Source organism: Mesoplodon densirostris, chromosome 6 (genome assembly GCF_025265405.1).
Source record: "Mesoplodon densirostris isolate mMesDen1 chromosome 6, mMesDen1 primary haplotype, whole genome shotgun sequence".
In the NCBI taxonomy this organism is placed as follows: domain Eukaryota; kingdom Metazoa; phylum Chordata; class Mammalia; order Artiodactyla; family Ziphiidae; genus Mesoplodon; species Mesoplodon densirostris.
Window position 1 is genome coordinate 111554242 of NC_082666.1, and position 18513 is coordinate 111572754.

At 39.9% G+C, this 18513-nt stretch overlaps 1 protein-coding gene across 6 annotated transcripts in view; it reads left to right on the top strand.

Annotated features, from left to right (window-relative positions):
- WNK2 (WNK lysine deficient protein kinase 2) overlaps positions 1-18513 on the top strand; it is a 160328-nt gene that overhangs the window by 70993 nt on the left and 70822 nt on the right. For 5 of the 6 annotated variants that reach the window (XM_060101216.1, XM_060101219.1, XM_060101221.1 and 2 more), the window contains exons 15-19: positions 451-619; positions 706-822; positions 1194-1364; positions 1635-1680; positions 2192-2311. In XM_060101216.1, coding sequence (XP_059957199.1) covers positions 451-619; positions 706-822; positions 1194-1364; positions 1635-1680; positions 2192-2311 — 623 coding nt within the window. The remainder of the gene's footprint in view (positions 1-450; positions 620-705; positions 823-1193; positions 1365-1634; positions 1681-2191; positions 2312-18513) is intronic. The other variant, XM_060101218.1, reaches the window with a different exon arrangement.

The following is an 18513-nucleotide window of genomic DNA, read 5'->3' on the forward strand; positions in this document are numbered from 1 at the left end:
TCTGGTAATGCCAGCACCAAACTTGGTGTTCCGCAAACTCTCCTCAAATCCTACAACAGCTCCATCTGGTTGGCGTGTTCCCCTTGCTGTTGAACAGATGGGGGAACCGAGGCACGGGGGAGGATTGTGTCTTAATCCTGACATTTACTGTAAGCCGAATAAGCCTGATTCACAGGCCAGGAGCTGAGAGGACCTAGGTCCTGGGTCAGAAAGGCCATGTGTTCTCTACGACTCCAACACTGCCTAGGACAGATGTTACAGGGGGAGAAGGGGCAGCGGGTCAGGGATCTCTCTCCTGGGCATGGCCAGCTTTAGACTCTCTAGGTTTTGCAGGTGAGCACACCCAGACAGTAAAGCTTCTGGCTGTTTGCCGAAAAGCCAAGTTTCCGACGTGAGGCAGGCTTGCAGGCCCTTCCCTTGGGTACTGTAACATTCTTGGTTTTTGCGTAGCTACGGAGGTTCTGACGTCACTTCTGGAAGAGAGATGAGTGACAGCTGTGAAGGTGCATTTGGTGGGGGGAAGCTGGAAGGCAAGGTCGCTCGGAAACATCACCGCAGGTCCACGCGTGCACGCTCCCGCCAGGAGAGAGCCAGCCGGCCCCGGCTGACCATCCTGAATGTGAGTAGCCAGGCAGAACGGGCCGGCAAGACAGGGCTGGCTAGGCACGGTCTCCTCCCTGGTCTCACTGCCTGAGTGTCCCGTAGGTGTCCAAGACGGGGGACAAGATGGTGGAGTGCCAGCTGGAGACACACAACCACAAGATGGTGACGTTCAAGTTCGACCTGGATGGGGATGCACCTGACGAGATTGCTACCTACATGGTGAGGCTAGGTGTCCTGCCTGGTCAGATGAGTCAGTGGCCCTTCCCCTGGGACTGTGAGGCTGTCTCCCTGTGTCCTTTGGGCGCATGCCTGCCAACCCCACTGAGGAGAATATTGCCTGTCCTCCTGCCTCTGCAGGTGGCTGCCTCTTGTGGGCAGCAGTGGCCCATCACCTGTAGGGCCTGCTTCTCAAGCTGTGGCTTCTCTTGCTGAACCGTGCAGCCCTGATGTTGGGAACTGGGCTCCCTGGCTGTGTCTCCCCTCTTGGGCTTAGTCCAGAGTAGAAGTCAAGCAAATCAACCAGTGAAGACCCAGTGTGGCCAGTGGCCTGAGGCACATCTCCACCAGCAGGGTTGCATGTGCTGTTGCAGGTAGAGCACGACTTCATCTTGCAGGCTGAGCGGGAGACATTCATTGAGCAGATGAAGGACATCATGGACAAGGCAGAGGACATGCTCAGTGAGGACACGGATGTGGAGCGTGGCTCTGACCCTGGGGTGAGCCCGCCGCACCTCAGCACCTGTGGCCTGGGTTCTGGGGAGGTAAGTCCCGGGTAAGAGGTCCCAGGAGGGTCTGGGCCTGCTTATCCCCCATCTCCAGGCTCTGTGAGTACAACACTGTGATGTCGTCTGCTGGAGGAGCCTGTAGGCCATGCCGTGTTGGGTGAGGTGGCTGGGAGGGTGGGCGCCTTCAGTTCAGTTAGAAATGTCCGAGCTCCCGAGGCCCCTCAGATGATTTGAGGCAGTGCTGTGCTCTGAAGGAAGTTCTTGTTCCACGCAGTCTGCTGAGTTCTGATCCTTTACCTCCTTCAGGAGAGTCGCCAACCCCAAGCGAATGCCCCGGTGTATCAGCAAAATGGTATGTCTCCTTTCAAGGCTACACCTGCCAATCAAACATGCATTTGGAGGAGGCATATCTGTCATTGTCCCTTCTCTGCCTTCTAGCAGGCATTTGATAAGAGCCCCACAATGAGCATATTGTAAGGGGTTTTGGCCACCACACGGCGGGTTGCTGGAGTGTGTGGTGAGCGTGCCCCCATCTGGGGACAGCTGCCCTGTCTGAGAAGCCATATCTGGCCTGGGTTGGGATGGAGCATTGTGTGGACTCACTGCTGTCTGCTGGTCCCCCAGCCAGCATTACCCCTTCAGTGATGCACCACAGGTGTCCTGGGACATAAGCCTGTGCTGGGGGGACTTGTGAGAGCCTCTGCTAGTGAGGAACCCCTGAGTGGGTTGCAAATCCTCCCCACTGGTGTGAGAGGAGTTCCCCAAGTCCCCATACGGCAGGTCTGGTGCTGGTGGGGAGGGGTCACGCCAGCCTTGGGAGAAACCTGCTCACTCTCACCAGCTGTTTTTGCCCTGCCTCTTAGTCCTTCACACTGGGAAGAGGTGGTTTATCGTCTGTCCAGTGGCTGAGCATCCAGCAGCAGAGGCCCCCGAGTCTTCACCCCCACTTCCTCTGAGCTCCCTGCAGCCAGACACCAGCCAAGGTATGAGCAGCCAGAACCCCTCAAACCTTCCTCCTTGATAATTAGGTGTGCCTCCTGTGTATTGCTCCACATCATCTCATTATCCTCAGCCTGGCTTTACCTGTGCTCATGTTTTGCCAGCATGTGCTGTGTGCCCAGCAAAGTGCAAGGGCCTCGCCCTGCACTGTTGCCCCAAAATGCAGAGCAGTCTGTGGGGCTGTGTCCTTGTCTGTATCCCTGTCCTAGTTTTCCACCAAATGAACCAAGTCAAGGTGGCACTTAGGCTTGGGCCTGCCAGTTACCTTCACAGTGCAGGTGAGGCACATGGGCTGCACAGGTGTGTGCTGAAAGGACTCTGCGCTTGCCCTTTCTTACCAGTACTGTTGTGGGAAGAAGTCTCAAGGAAAATCAGAAAACATTTTGATATGAACAAGAATGAGAATACGACATATTAAAATATGTGGGATGCAGCTAAAACAGTAATTAAAGGGAAATGTATAGCACTAAATGGTTAGAGGAAGAAAGAGATCTCAAATCAGTATCCCAAGCTTTCATTTTGAGAAATTAGGAAAACTAGAACAAAATCCAAAGCAAGCAGAAGGAAGGAAATAAAGATAAGAGCAGAAATCAATGAGATTTGAGACAAAAACAATAATAAAAACAATGAAACCAAAAACTGATTCTTTGAAAAGAATTAATAAAATGATTAACTTCTTGTAAGACTGACAAAAGAAAAAGACACAAAATACCAATATCAGGAATAAAAAAGGAGACCACTACAGATCCTGCATAAAAGGATACTAGTCATGGAATACTATGAACAAACCTGCACACATAAATTTGACAACTTAGATGAAACAGACTAATTCTGAAAGCCACAAACCACTAAAACTCATCCAAGGTGGAGTAGATAACCTGAATACTCCTGTTAACAAGATTGAATTTGCATCGAAAAATCTCCCAAAGGAATTTTCTAGGCCCAGATAGTTTCACTGGTGAATTCTGTCGAACATTTAATAAAAGAAATAACAGCAATTCTATACAGTCTCATCCAAAAAATGGAAGAGGAAGGAACACTTCTCAAATAATTTTATGAAGCCACCATCACCTTTATATCAAAACCACACAAAGGCAGTACAAAAAAAGGGTGACAGATGCTAATCTTTCAAGGATATAGAAGGGAAAAAAAAACTCAATAAAATATCAAAAAGTCAAATCTAGAAATTTATTTAAAAAAAGTAATATGCCATAACAAAGTGGAGTATATCCTGGGAAGGCAATATTCAAAAATCAATTAATTCACCATATAATGTCAATGGGAATTTCCTTTCCCTACAAAGGGAAAGATACATGATTATATCAGTTGATACAGAAAAAGTATTTGACAAAATACAGCATCCCTTTATGATAAAAATGCTCAGCAAACTAGCGATAAAAGGGAACATCCTCAACCTGATAAAGGGCATCTACAGAAAACTGACAGCTAGCATCATATATATATATATATATATTTTTGCCATATGCGGGCCTCTCACTGTTGTGGCCTCTCCCGTTGCGGAGCACAGGCTCTGGACGCACAGGCTCAGCGGCCATGGCTCACGGGCCTAGCTGCTCCGTGGCATGTGGGATCTTCCCGGACCGGGGCACGAACCCGTGTCCCCTGCATCGGCAGGCAGACTCTCAACCAGGGAAGCCCTAGCATCATATTTAGTGGTGAAAAGCTAAATGTGTTTTCCCTGAAATTGGGATCAAGGCATAGATGTCCACTCTCTCTATTCCTATTCAACATCACACTAGATATCTTAGATTCCAGATGGGCAAGAAACAGAAATAAAAGGCATGTGGATTGAAAAGGAAGAAATAAAGCTGTCTTTATCAAGATCACAGGATATATAATCAACAACAAAAATAACTATATTTCTATGCTGACAGTGAACAATTAAAAACTAAAAATTTGAAAGAATACTATTTACAGTGGCTCAAAAAAAAGGATAATAGCTATAAGTTTAACAAAACATATACAGAATCTGTATGGTGAAAACTACAAAATATTGATGAAATGGATTAGAGATGACCTAAATAAATGGAGAAACATACTATGTTTATGGATTGGAAGACTCAACATAGTAAAAATGTCAGTTCTTCCCAAAGTGATATATAGATTTAATGCAATACCAATAAAAATTCAAACAGGATAATTTTTGCAGATATAGACAGTCTGACTCTAAAATTTATATGGAAGTACAAAGGTAATTTAAATAGCTAAAGCAGTTTTGAAAAAGAATGAAGTTGGAGGCATCACACTACTCAGTATTAAGGCTTATTTTAATGTTACAGTAATCCAGAAAGCTCAGTATTGGCAAAGGGATTGACACATAGATAAGTGGAAAAGAATAGAAAGCCCAGAAATAGATCCATAGAAATACGGCCATTTGATTTTTTGACCAAGATGCAAAAGCAATTCTATGTAGAAAGGATAGTCTTTTCAATAAATGGTGTTGGATTAGTTGCTTATACATATGCAATAATTGAACCTTGACCTATGCCTGACATCTTGTGTAATAATTAACTCAAAATTCATTGTATATCCAAATATAAAATGTAAAACTATAACTTTTAGAAAAAAACATTGGAGAAAAACTTTTGTGACCTGAGCCAGGGAGTCCTTAGATCTAACACCAAAAGCATAACCCATAAAAGAAGAAAATGGATAAATCAGACATCATCAAAATAAAACTCTTTTGCTCTGTGAAAACCACTGTTAAGAGAATGAAAAGACAGTCTGCAGACTGGGAGAAAATAATTGCAAATTACATATTCAGCATAGTATTTGTTCCTGAAATATATAAAGAATTCTCAAAACTCATCAGTAAGGAAACAAAGAACTCAACTAAAAAATGGACTATGGACTTGAACAGACACTTCCTTAAAGAGAACGTAAGGATAGCAGTTAGGCACATTAAAAAAATTAATGTCATTGACTACCAGGGAAATGCAAATAAAAGCCATAGTGAAGGATCACCATGCACTTGTGAGAATGGCTAAGCTAACAATACTAAGTTTTGGTGTGGATATGGAGCAACTGGATCTTTCATGTTAGTGGGAATGCAAAATGGTATAGCTATTCTGGAAAATAGTTGGACATTTTAAAAATAAAAGATATACTTAGTATATGACAACAATTTCAATCTTCGGTATTTATCCAGGAGAAATAAAAACTCATGTTCAGTAAACACATATATAAGTGGTTATAGCAGTTCAGTTGCCTAATTGCCCAAACTGGAAACAACCCAAATATCCTGCAGTGGGTGAATGGAAAAACAAACTATGGTGCTTTGAAAAAGAAACAACTATTGACACATGCAACAGTATGAGTGAACCCCAAAGGCTTACTGAGTGAAAGAAGCCAGTCTCAAAAGGCTACATACTGTATAATCCCATTTATAATGACATTCTCAAAAAAACTATAGATAGAGAACAGATCAGTGTTTGCAAGGAGTCAGAGGTAGGGGGAGAATGTGAGTATAAAGGGATAAACCAATGACATTGTTTTGGGGTGATTGAATTGTTTTGTATTGATTATGGTAATAATTATATGGATATGTGGTGCTAAAGTTCTCAGAACTCTACACCTAAAGAAAAACTCCATTTTACTGTATGATAACTTAAAAAGTGAAAAACAATTCTCTCTCTCTCTCTCTCTCTATATATATATATATATGTTGAATATATATGTTGATAATGAGGCAAGATAGCATGAAAGGAAAGCAGCAGCAACAACAGACAATAAAAGAGACCCTCAGACTTCTACTTTAGGCCAAGATGGATAATAGGCACTGGATTTATTTTCCCTCAAAACAATTAAAAAAGCATGCAGAATATATGAAAGAATGTTTTTTAAGACTTTGAACATAAGGCAGTGAAGGACATTGATCCCTGAAAAAATTCTATGATCATTTCAGCTGACTGCACTGAGAAAGTTTTCACATCCCAGAGCATGGAGGGGGGGACCCAGGTAGAGCTCAGCAGACTACCTGTGGTGAGGAGACTGACCTGAGAGTCTGAGAAAGCCCAAGGGCAAGAGTTTGCTGGGTAGAGTTCTGGAGAGGAGAGAGCAGCACAAAGAGAAAAGTCTGTGGATTGACAGAGGATTCCCCTTGATTATTTTGCAGAGTAATGTATGTGAGGAAACTAGCCAATGCCAGGACATGAAGCACCCCAAAGGATTAGAGGGAATGGTACTAAAGCTCATATGGACCAGAATGTCTGTTCCTACCAGTTAGCTGGAAGGACTTATAATTCAAGGGACATTGGGTAGAGTACTGAAAAGGGCCTTGCCTCAGTTGTGGAGAATAATTAGCCCTAGAATTAAGAACAGGATCTGAAAATATCAAGCCACAGTAGCTTAACTGCATCCCACAACAAAGAATGTTACTAGGAATACAAATTCATATAGCACCCAAGAAGGCAAATTTTACATTGTCTGGTATCCAATCAAAATTACCAGGCAGGACAATATGAGAAAAATTCCTCATTCTAATGAACCCATAGCTGACACAGTTGTAAGAATTAGCAGACAAGCACATTAATACAGTTACTACAACTGTATTCCATATGTCCAAAAAACTATAGGATATAGGAAAGAAATGTAATTTACCATATAGATAAATTAGGAAAGAGACAATTCATAAGATTATCTCAATAAATGCAGAAAAGGAATTTCAGAAAATTCAACAGCTACAAACATCCTTAGCAAACTCTATATGAACTATATAGGGTTAAACCTGATAAGGTATATGTAAGACCTGTACAGTGAGAACTACAAAACAATGTGGGTGGAAACCAAAGAAGACCTAAAGAAGTACCCTATTCATGGGTCAGAAGACACAGTATTGTTACAGAGTTAATTCTTTCTCAGTTAATCAATAAATTTTATGCAGCTGCCACAAGAATCCCAGCAGTTTTTTTCTAGCAATTGAAAAGCCAACCTGTGAAAATACAAAAGCCATTGGAATTTGAAAATAAGAGAAGTAGATTGGAATGCTAACACTAGCTGATTTCAGGAATTATTATAAAACCATAGTGATCAAGACTGTGTGGTATTGGTATAAATACAGGTAAATAGATGAATGGAATAAAATAGAGTCCAGAAATAGACCCAAACACATAGAGACACTTAATTTTTTATAAACATGCAAAGGACATTCAGTGAAGAGAGGACAATCTTTTCAGTCTTAGGACTGTTGATCATTCATATGTGAAAAATGAATATCCATACTTAACACTATATACAAAAATCAACTCAAAATGGAATATAAACCTAAATGTAAAACTGAAAACAATGAAACTTATAGTAGGATACACAGGAGAATGTTTGTGTGACCTTGGGTTAGATAGAGTTTTCTTAGATATAGCACCAAAGCATAATCTGCAAAAGAAAAAAATTGGTAAATTAATCAAATTCAAAATGTCTATTCTTTGAGAAACAGCAAGGGAATGAAAAGAGAAACCAGAGACTAGGTGAAAATATTTGTTAACCGTATATGTAATAAAGGACTTGTGTCCAGATAATATGAGGAACTCTCAAAATGCAGTGAGAAGAAAATAAACAAGCTAACAAAAATATTTGAACCGACACTTCACCTTAGATTTGTGGGTGGCAAATAAGTGTATGAAAAGGTAATTATTCAGTAAGAAACTGCAAATTAAAAGCGCAAGAGGATACCACTACACACCTATTAAAATAGCTAAAATTTAAAAGACCAAGTGTTGCTGAGGATGTGGGGGAATTGAAACTCTTATACACTGTATAAAATGGAAAACAGCTGGAGAACCTTGGAAAACAATTTGGTAATGTCTTTTAAAAATAAACATACAAGTGCCATAGGATCTAGTTATTCTGCTCCTTGGTATGTATCCAAGAGAAATGAAAGCAGATGTCCATACAAACACTTACACAGCATGTTCATAGCAGCTTTATTTATAATAGCCGGAACGTAGCAATAGCTCACATGAACAGAAAAACATATTGTGATTTATCCATACCGTATAACACTACTCTGCAATAAAAAGGAATGAACAACTGATATTCATTATAGTATGGGTGATTCTCAGAATACGCCAGTGAAAGATGCCAAACAAAAAAATAATGCACGCTACATGATTGCATTTATGTAAAAGGCTAGAAAATGCAGACTAATTTATAGGGATGGAAAACAGACGCGTGGTTGTCTGGGAATGAGGTTGTGGTAGGAAAGGAAGGGAGGTATAGATTACAAGGTTCATGAAGAAATAGTTGGAGAATGATGGACATATACATTATATTGATGGTGGTGAAAGTTTTGCTTATATGCCTGTGTCAATACTTACAAACTCTACATTATAAATATGTACAATTCATTGCATGTCAATTATACTTCAACATAGTGGTTAAAAACCAAGCAACAGTTAACAAAGAAAGCTAACTCTCAGGGGCTCCAGATAGTGGAGTTACCAGACAGATAACTGCTTACTTAGTGTTAAAATAAATAAGTGACTAGAGTGAAACGTTTGGCAGAGAGTTGGAAAGTATACCAAAAAACCAAACCAAAAAATTCACCCTTCAAAAACAAACTCAAATGGAAATTCTGGGGCTGAAAGTTACAGTAGTTAAGATTAAGACCTCACTGGATAGTTTGTACACTGCTGGAGAGAGAATTAGCAAACTGAAAGGTAACTTAAAAGAAAATACTTAAAGTAGAATAATGATATCAAAACTGATGAAAAACAAAAGAGGAGCTAAGGAATATAGGGGTTACTATGAGATAATTAAACATATATAATTGTAGTCCCAGAAAGTAGAAGAATGAGACAAAATCAAGTTTTAGGAGGCAATGCAGAGAATTGAAAGGCATTAAGCCACAAATTCAAGAAGCCCTCCAAACTCTGAGAAAGAGAAAAACTACACTTAAATATATTATAGTTAAAGTACTGAATACCAAAGGCAGACCAAAGAATTTAAAGGATGCTAGAGGAAAGAGCAGGTACTGATTTGGACAGCTCCCATCTCACTAGATACAGTGTTTGCCAGTAGACCAAGGAATACTGCTATCCTCAAAGTGCTAAAGAAAATAAGCATAAACCTTGAATCTCTAGCCGGTGGTATCATCCTACATAATATGAAATGAAGACTAAAGGGATTTATCACCTGCATATTTCAAACAAAGATATACCAGGGGGGATATTTTTAGGCAAAACAACAGTGGCCCCAGATGGAAGGTCAGAAATACAGGAAGGAATAAAAGTAATGGAATTATAAACACATTGGCAGGTCTAAAGGTATGTCAACTGTATAAAAACATAATGTCTTATGAGATTTGAAATATATTTGTTGCGTTAAAATACATGAAAATAAGGGCATATTTATCAGGGGGAGGGAATTGTACTCATAGGGCTCCTGGGTTCTTGCACTGTAGGGGAAGAGAGTCAAGATCAAGAATGTATATTGTAGTCTATAGAATACCCTTGTAAAAGTTGTAAAATAGTAGATAACTTTCACACTCATGGGGGATGGGTGGATGGGGGAGAATTTTTACAAAGCAAAAGGCAAAGAAGGAGAGAAAAAGCAACATTGAACATGATGAAAATATAGAAAGTCATTAGTAAGATGGTAGTTTTAACCCCAACAAATGAGTAATTAAATTAAATGTAAATGAAATAAATATCAAAGGTTGTCAAAATGTGAAAGAGAACAAACCAATAACAAACTAAGGCGTAAGACTACAAAAGGTGAAGAGTAAAGAGCATGCTAATACTAACCTAAAGAAAGCTAGAATAGATCTTTTTTTCTTTTTCTTCTCTCTCTTTTTTTTTTTGGTGGCATTGTGTGGCATGTGGGATCTTAGTTCCCCGACCAGAGATTGAACCCGTACCCCTTGCAGTGGAAGTGCAGAGTCTTAACCACTGGACCACCATGGAAGTCCCATAGAGTAGATCTTTTTGTATCAGACAAATAGACTTTAAGACAAAAAAGTAATGGTGAAAGATTCAGCTTTCCAGGAAGAGCAAGTAATTCTATATTTGCATGTCTTTTAATAACACAGCCTCAAAATATATAAAGCAAAAATTAACACAACTAAATGAAAAAATAGAATAATGTACAATCATCATGGGAGTTTTAACTTTTAGAATGGGAAGACAAAAACCAATAAGGATATAAAGGATTTCAGCAATAGAATTAGCAGTCTTGTTCTATATGTAGGACACCCAACAGCTGAAGAATGCACATTTTTTCAAGTCCACAAAGAATATTTTAAAATTAGCCATATGCAGGACACAAAGCAAATCTCAAATTTAAAACGATCAAAATCATTCAATGCATGTTCTCTAACTACAGTTGGCAGTAAGCTAGAATTTGAAAACAAGAAGATACCTGAAGTCTCCACATATATGACAGTTAAGAATTACATCTATAATATCTCATGAAGCAAAGAAGAAATTATAGTGGAAATTGAGAAAATATGCTTAATTATAATGATATGAAAATCATGCAAATGAAAATATTGCTTATCAAAACATGTGGGTTGCAGCTAAATCTATATTTTGCAGGAACTTTGCTGCCTCAAATGTCCATACTAGAAAGGCAACAAGGCTAAAAATCGACAATCAAAGTATATCCACTGTAAAAAGTTAGAAAGAGAAGAGAAAATTTAATGCAATTAAAAGGAATAAATAAAACAGATAAATACCTGAATTAATGAAATATAAAATAAATATACAATAGAGTGTCAACAAAGCTTAAAGCTGGTTCTTTGAAGTGGCAAATAACATTGGTGAGCCCCTGGTGAGACTGACTGCAGGAAAGAGAGAAGGCACAATCAATATCAGGAATGAAAAAGAGGGACATTGCTACAATCTGACATACATTAAGAAAAAGATGAGTACATTCGTATAACTCCATGCCAATAAATATGAAAACTGGTATGGATGTTATCCTGGAGAAATATAACTTACCACCCTTAATAAGAAGAAACAGAAAATCTGAAAAGTGCTATAAACATTAAAAAGTTGAATCAGTAATTAAAAAGCTTCTCACATTTATGCTTTTTGGTGGCAAGACTGCTGGAACAGCTCAGTGTATAGACTTCCAGATTCAAGTATAGTCAGGAAAGAGAGTTCTCCCTTTTCAGAAGGATTCAGACATTCTGGGCCTAACTCCACAATGCAGAACTAGGAATAATATCTGTCTCTAAAGCAGTCATGTGACAGGTGGCTGGAATGCACAGGCTGACCTGTGACCAAGTTACATGCACATCCCTGGACAGTGGTTCCCTAGAGGAAATTCAGAGTGCTGCTGCATGAGGGAGGAGGTGAATACTACATAGTCAAACCTGAACCATGTTTATGATAGTGAGAACGGTGGACTTGCTCAAATGTTGGAAAAGAGGTGATAATTGTTGAGAAAAAGGGAAAAGAACAAAAGGTTCATGTGAAGAGTGGAGAATTCTGCCCAGATTAAAAAAACAGATTGAAATAGACCCTCCCTCAGAAGATAATGGGGGAGGAGTGACGTCAGCAAGATTGCAAAGTAGGAGATATCAGCATTCATCCTCCCATAAAAACAATTGGACATCAATCCATAAATGGAAGTGGCTGTGGGATGGCTCAGGAGTCCAATTAAGGACACAGTGGAGCAAAAACGGAGAATAACTGCACAGAAAGGATTGTGGGAGATCAGCTTAGATGAGGTGTCAGGAGATGGCAAGGAACAAAGAAGGCTGAGGTATCTGTATCAGCCACATTGCCTGTGCCATTGTGGTCCCCAGTGGCCTACTCTATGGAGGCCCCATTAGCCTTTGCTACTAAGGACCTCAACAGCCCCCATAACAGCTCTGGGCTCCCCACAGCTTTCACAGCAGAGGACCCTGTAGTGTTAGCTGGCATGGGCCCCAGTTGTGTACTCCACAGAGGCCATTGGGAGCTTTCACCATCGAGGTAACCAACAGCCATCACCACCACGAAACAGCCCTGGGAGGGAGATGCTGCTGCACCTTATTTCCCCCTCCCCTGGAAGGAGCTGCTGTCTTGCTGCCCTGGGACCAGGACTGCCAGCTGCCTCCCCCAACCCTGTGCATACCCCAGACCCCAGAAGCCTGGCTATTGCTGTTGCACCCATGCTTCCGATACCAGCTCCACTGTAGCTTCACACTTATGCACCTGAGACACTGGAGCCACCACCATTGTACGCTAGCCAGCACCCCAGAACCTGGAGCCTTCATCGCCCTGTGAGTGCCCGCACTCTAGACCTCTCCTCTGTCTCTGTGCCATCAGCACCTATACATCAAACACCAGTGCTACCACTGCCAGGAGGGTGCCCACAAGCTGGACCCAGTGCCAAGAGGTATCCCCTCAACAACAAAATCCCCATGGGAGAAAAAGAGATCAGGAGGTGTCCAGAAACTTTTACCACTGTAGATCCCAACAGCCTCTGCAGCCACCTGCAGTTGAGGACCCCTGCCATCTTTGCTAGTGCTCACCTCAGCTGGATGGAACCGCACAGAGACTACACTGCTGGGCCTGCCCTGTACCTGGAATCAATATACCCCACCCAGCCAGTGTCCCTGCACCCACTGGCATGTGAAGGTCTTCCCCACCAAAATCAGTTTATACGGTCTAGAAGAGATGACTGCTCCATCAGATACACAGATATTAACACAAGGTTACAAGAAACATGAAAAAGCAAGGAAATATGACACCATCAAAAGGCACAGAATAATTTTCTAGTAACTGACCCCAAAGAATTGAAGATCTATGAATTGTCATAGAATTCAAACTTGTTTTAAGGAAACTTGGTGTGCTACAAGAAAACACATGTAGACAACACAACAAAATTAGGAAAATAATACACAAACAAAATGAGAAGTTCAGCAGAGAAATAGAAATCATAAGAAGACCAAAACAGAAATTCTGGAGCTGAAGAAATACAATGAATGAGATTAAAAAAAAAAATGCAGTAGAGAGCATCAACAGCAGACTTGAGCAAGCAGAAGACAGAATCTGTGAACTTGAAGATGGGTCATTTGAAATTACCCAGTCATAGAAGAAAAAAGAAAGAGGAATGAAAAAATGTAAAGAAAGCCTGTGTGAATTATGGTGCTCCATCAAGTAAGTAATATTTGCATTGTGGGAGTCCCAGGAGAGGAGAGAGAAAGAAAGTGCAGAAAACTTATTTTAAGAAATTCCCAAATTTAGGAAGAGATCATGTACATCCAGGTACATGAATATCTTAAGTCCCCATATAGATTTAACTTAAAGAAGGCTTTACCAAGATATGTTATAATAAAGCTATAAAAATCAAAGACAGAATTTTGAAAGCAGCAGGAGGGGAAAAAAAACCCTTGTTCTATATGAAAAAAGGCTTTTAGCAGGTTTCTCAGAAGAAACCTTGTGGGGCAGGAGAGAGTGGAGTGATATATTCCAAGTGCTGAAGAAAAACCCTGGTGACCAAGAATACTACTTTAACTGGCAATGAAGGAGAAATAAATACTTTCCCAAACAAACAAAAGTTGAGGGAGTTCATCACCACTGTACCTGCCTCATGAAAACACAAGAAAGTAAAAAATTCACTGGTAAAAGTAAGTATATAGGCTGTTTTAACTATATTTTTATTATAAACTTCATGGTAATCACAAAGTAAATACCTATACATAAAAGATAAAAGAAACAAAGTGTACCATTACGGAAAATGATCAAATCACAAAGGAAGGTGGAAAGAGAGGAAGAAAGGAACAAAGGAATTACAAAACAGTCAGAAAACAAGAAGATGGAATAGTAAGTCCTTGCTTATCAATAATTACTTTAAATGTAAATGGATTAAATTCTCTAATCAAAATATAGAGTGGTGGTATGAATTTAAAAAAAAAAGACAAAACTATATGCTGTCTACAAGAGACTCACTTCAACTTTAATGGCATACATATGCTGAAACTGAAGGATGGTAACATATATTCCAGGCCAATGGAAACCAAAAGAGAGCAGGGCAGGTTTTTTTTTTTTTTTTTTTTTGCGGTACGCGGGCCTCTCACTGTTGTGGCCTCTCCCGTTGTGGAGCACAGGCTCCGGACGCGCAGGCCCAGCGGCCATGGCTCACGGGCCCAGCCGCTCCGCGGCATGTGGGATCCTCCCGGACCGGGGCACGAACCCGTGTCCCCTGCATCAGCAGGCGGACTCTCAACCACTGCGCCACCAGGGAAGCCCAGGGCAGTTATTTTTATATCAGACAAAATGGCTGTAAGTCAAAATCTATGACAAGAGACAATGAAAGTCATTATATAATGATAAAGATACCAGTTTTTCAAGAGGATATAGCAATTGTAAATATATGTACCCAACATCAGAGCAACTACATATATTAAGCAAATATTAACAGCTCTGCAGGCAGAAATAGACAGCAGTGCACTAATAGTAGGGGACTTAAGTACTTCACTTACAATAACGGAGAGACTTTCCAGACAAAAAATCCATAAGGAAATATTGGACTTCAGTGGCACTTCAGAACAAATGGATCGTAAGAGACGTAAACAGAACATTGTACCCAACAGCAGCAGAATACACGTTCTTCTCAAGTGCACGTGGAACATTCTCCAGGATAGATCATTTGTTAGATTACAAAACAAGTCTTAACAAATTTAAAAAGATTGAAATCACATCAGTTTATCTTTTCCAACCACAGTGGTATGAAACTAGAAATCAATAACAGGAGGAAAGCTGGAAAATGCACAAATATGTGGAAATTAAGCAACCCATTTCTGAATAACAAATGGGTGAAAGAAATAGAAAAAGAAATAAAAATATCTTGATACAAATGAAGATAGAAACACAGCGTACCAAAACTTATGTAATTCAGCAAAAGCAATTTTAAGAGGAAATTTATAGTGATAAAAACCTGTATTAAGAAACAAGGAAGATCTCAAATAAACAATTTAAGTTCACACCTCAAGGAACTAGAAAAAGGACAAACTTAGTCCAAAGTTAGCAGAAGGAAGGAAACAACAAAATTCAGAGCAGAACTAGAGATTAGAAAAAATATAGAAAAGATCAACAAAACTAAGCTAGTTTTCTGGAAAGTTAAACAAAATCAGCAAACTTTTAGCTAGGCTAAGAAAATAAAATCAGAATTGAAAGAGGAGACATTACAACTGATACCACAGAAATACAAAGAATCACGAGAGAATAACATGAACAACTACACACCAAAATATTGGATAACCTAGAAAAATGGATAAATTCCTGGAAACATACAGCCTACCAAGACTGAATCATGAAGGAGAAATAAATACTTTCCCAAACAAACAAAAGTTGAGGGAGTTCATCACCACTGTACCTGCCTCATGAAAACACAAGAAATGGAAAATCTGAATGGACTTATAACTAGTGGGAGAGTAAATCAGTAATCAAAAATCTCCCAACAAAGAAAAAGTCCAGGACCAGATAACTTCAATGGTGAATTCTTCCAAATATTTAAAGAAGAATTAACACCATTCCTTTGTAAACTCTTCCAAAGAAATTGAAGAGGAGATAACACTTCCAAACTAATTTTACTAGGCCAGCATTACCCTGATACCAAAGCCAGACAAGGCTACTACAAGAAAAGAAAATTATAGGCCAGTATCCTTGATGAATCTATATTGCATCTATATGCCAAAACTCTCAACAAAATAGTACCAAACTGAATCAACAGCACATTAAAAGAATCATACACCACAATCATGTGGGGTTTATTCCTGAGATGCAAGGATGGTTCAACATAAGCAAATCAATAAATGTGATACAACACATTAACAGAATGAAAAATGAAATCTTGTGATCATCTCAATAGATGCAGTAAAAAGCATTTGAAAAAATTCAGCATCCTTTCATGATTAAAAAAATCTCAACAAATAAGGTGTAAAAGGAATGTACATCAACATAATAAAAGCCATATACAACCAGCCCACATCTAACATCATACTCAATGGTGAAAAGCTAAAGCTTTTGCTCTTAGTTTAGGAACAAGACAAGGATGCACACTCTCATTGCTTCTGTTCAGCATCATCATGGAAGCCCTAGCCAGAGCAGTTAGGCAAGAAAAAAAATAATAAAAGGCATCCCAATCAGAAAGGAAGAAGTAAAATTGTATCGGTTTGCAGATGACATAATCTAATTATAGAAAACCTTAAAGACTCCATCAAAAAACTGTTAGAGGGCTTCTCTGGTGGTGCAGTGGTTGAGAGTCCGCCTGCCGATGCAGGGGACACGGGTTCATGCCCCCGTCCTATAAGATCCCACATGCCACGGAGCGGCTGGGCCCGGGAGCCATGGCTGCTGAGCCTGCACATCTGGAGCCTGTGCTCCGCAACGGGAGAGGCCACAACAGTGAGAGGCCCGTGTACCGCGAAAAAAAAACAAAACACAAAAAAACCCTCAAAAAAACCTGTTAGAACTAATAAACTCAGTCAAGTTGCAGAATATAAAATCAATATGCAAAAATCAGTTTTATTTCTGTAAACTAATAACAAACTATCTGAAAGATAAATTAAGAAAGCAGTCCCATTTATAATAACATCATACCCAGGATTAAATTTCACCAGGAGATAAAAGCCCTGTGCACTGAAAACTATGAGACATTGATGAAAGAGACTGAAATAAATGTAACCATATCTCATGTTCTTTGATTGGAAGAATTAAATGTCTATACTACCCAAAGCCATCTGCAGATTCAGTGCAATCCCCATCAAAATTCCAATGGCATTTTTCACAGAAACAGAAAAAACAATTCTAGAATTCACATGGAATCACAAAGGAAGCCAAATAGCCAAAACGATTTTGAGAAAGAACAAAGTATATCATTTCCTGATTTCAAACTATATTACAAAGCTGTAGTAATCAAAACAGTATATGGTATTATCATAAAAAATAGACATAGACCAGTGGAACAGAATAGAGAGCCCAGAAGTATACCCAAGCATATATGGTCAACTAATCTATGATAAGGGCACCATGTATACACAGTGGGTGAAAGAATAGTCTCTTCAATAAACCATTCTGATGAAACTGGGTATCCAAACACAGAAAAATGAAATTGGACCCCTATCTCACACCACTCACAAAAATCAACTTAAAATGGATTAAAGACTTAAACTTAAGACCTGATACCTTAAAAATAGAACTGCCATATGTTCCAGCAATCCCACTTCTTGGTATTTATCCAGAGGAACTGAAATCAGTATCTCAAAGAGATATCTGCACCTCCATGTTCACTGTGGCATTATTCATAGTAGCCAAGATATGGAAACAATTTAAGTGTCACTAGTTGAATGGATAAAGAAAACATGGTAAATACACACAATGGAATATTCAGCCACGAAAAGAAGAAAATCCTGCTATTTGTGACAACATGGATGAAATGAAGGTCATTATGCTAAGTAAAATAAGCCAAGCAGAGAAAGACAAATACTCTTGATCTCAGTTGTATGTGGAATATGGGGGGAAAAAAAGTTGAGCTCATAGAACCAGTGAGTGGAATGGTGGTTGCCAGAGGCAGATTAAAGAAGCATGTGATCATCTCAATAGACGGAGGAAAGCATCTGATGAAAGTCAACATCTATTAATGACTTTAAATAATAGGATCATAGGTATAAAAGTGAATTTGTTTAAATAATAGGAACATAGGTATAAAAGTGAATTTGTTTAATCTGACAGGATATCTATTTGAAAAGCAACAGCAAATATATATATATGTATATATATATTTTTTTTTTTTTTTTTTTTTTTTTTTTTTTTGCGGTACGTGGGCCTCTCACTGCTGTGGCCTCTCCCGTTGCGGAGCACAGGCTCCGGACGCGCAGGCTCAGCGGCTATGGCTCATGGGCCCAGCCGCTCCGCGGCATGTGGGATCTTCCGAGACCGGGGCACGAACCCGTGTCCCCTGCATCGGCAGGTGGACTCTCAACCACTGTGCCACCAGGGAAGCCCACAGCAAATATTCTTAATGGTGATATGTTCCTTTCTTTTTGAGATGTAGAGCAATATAAAGATACCCGTTATCACCACTGATTTTTAGTATCCTACTGGAGGTCTTCGATAGTGCAGTGTAGAGTAGGACATTGTAAATGGGTTCCTGGACCCAGTTCCAACTTTGTGTGTGTGCGTGCGCGCGCGCGCGCGCGCGTGTGTGTGTGTGTGTGTGTGTGTAGGCTTCCCTACAC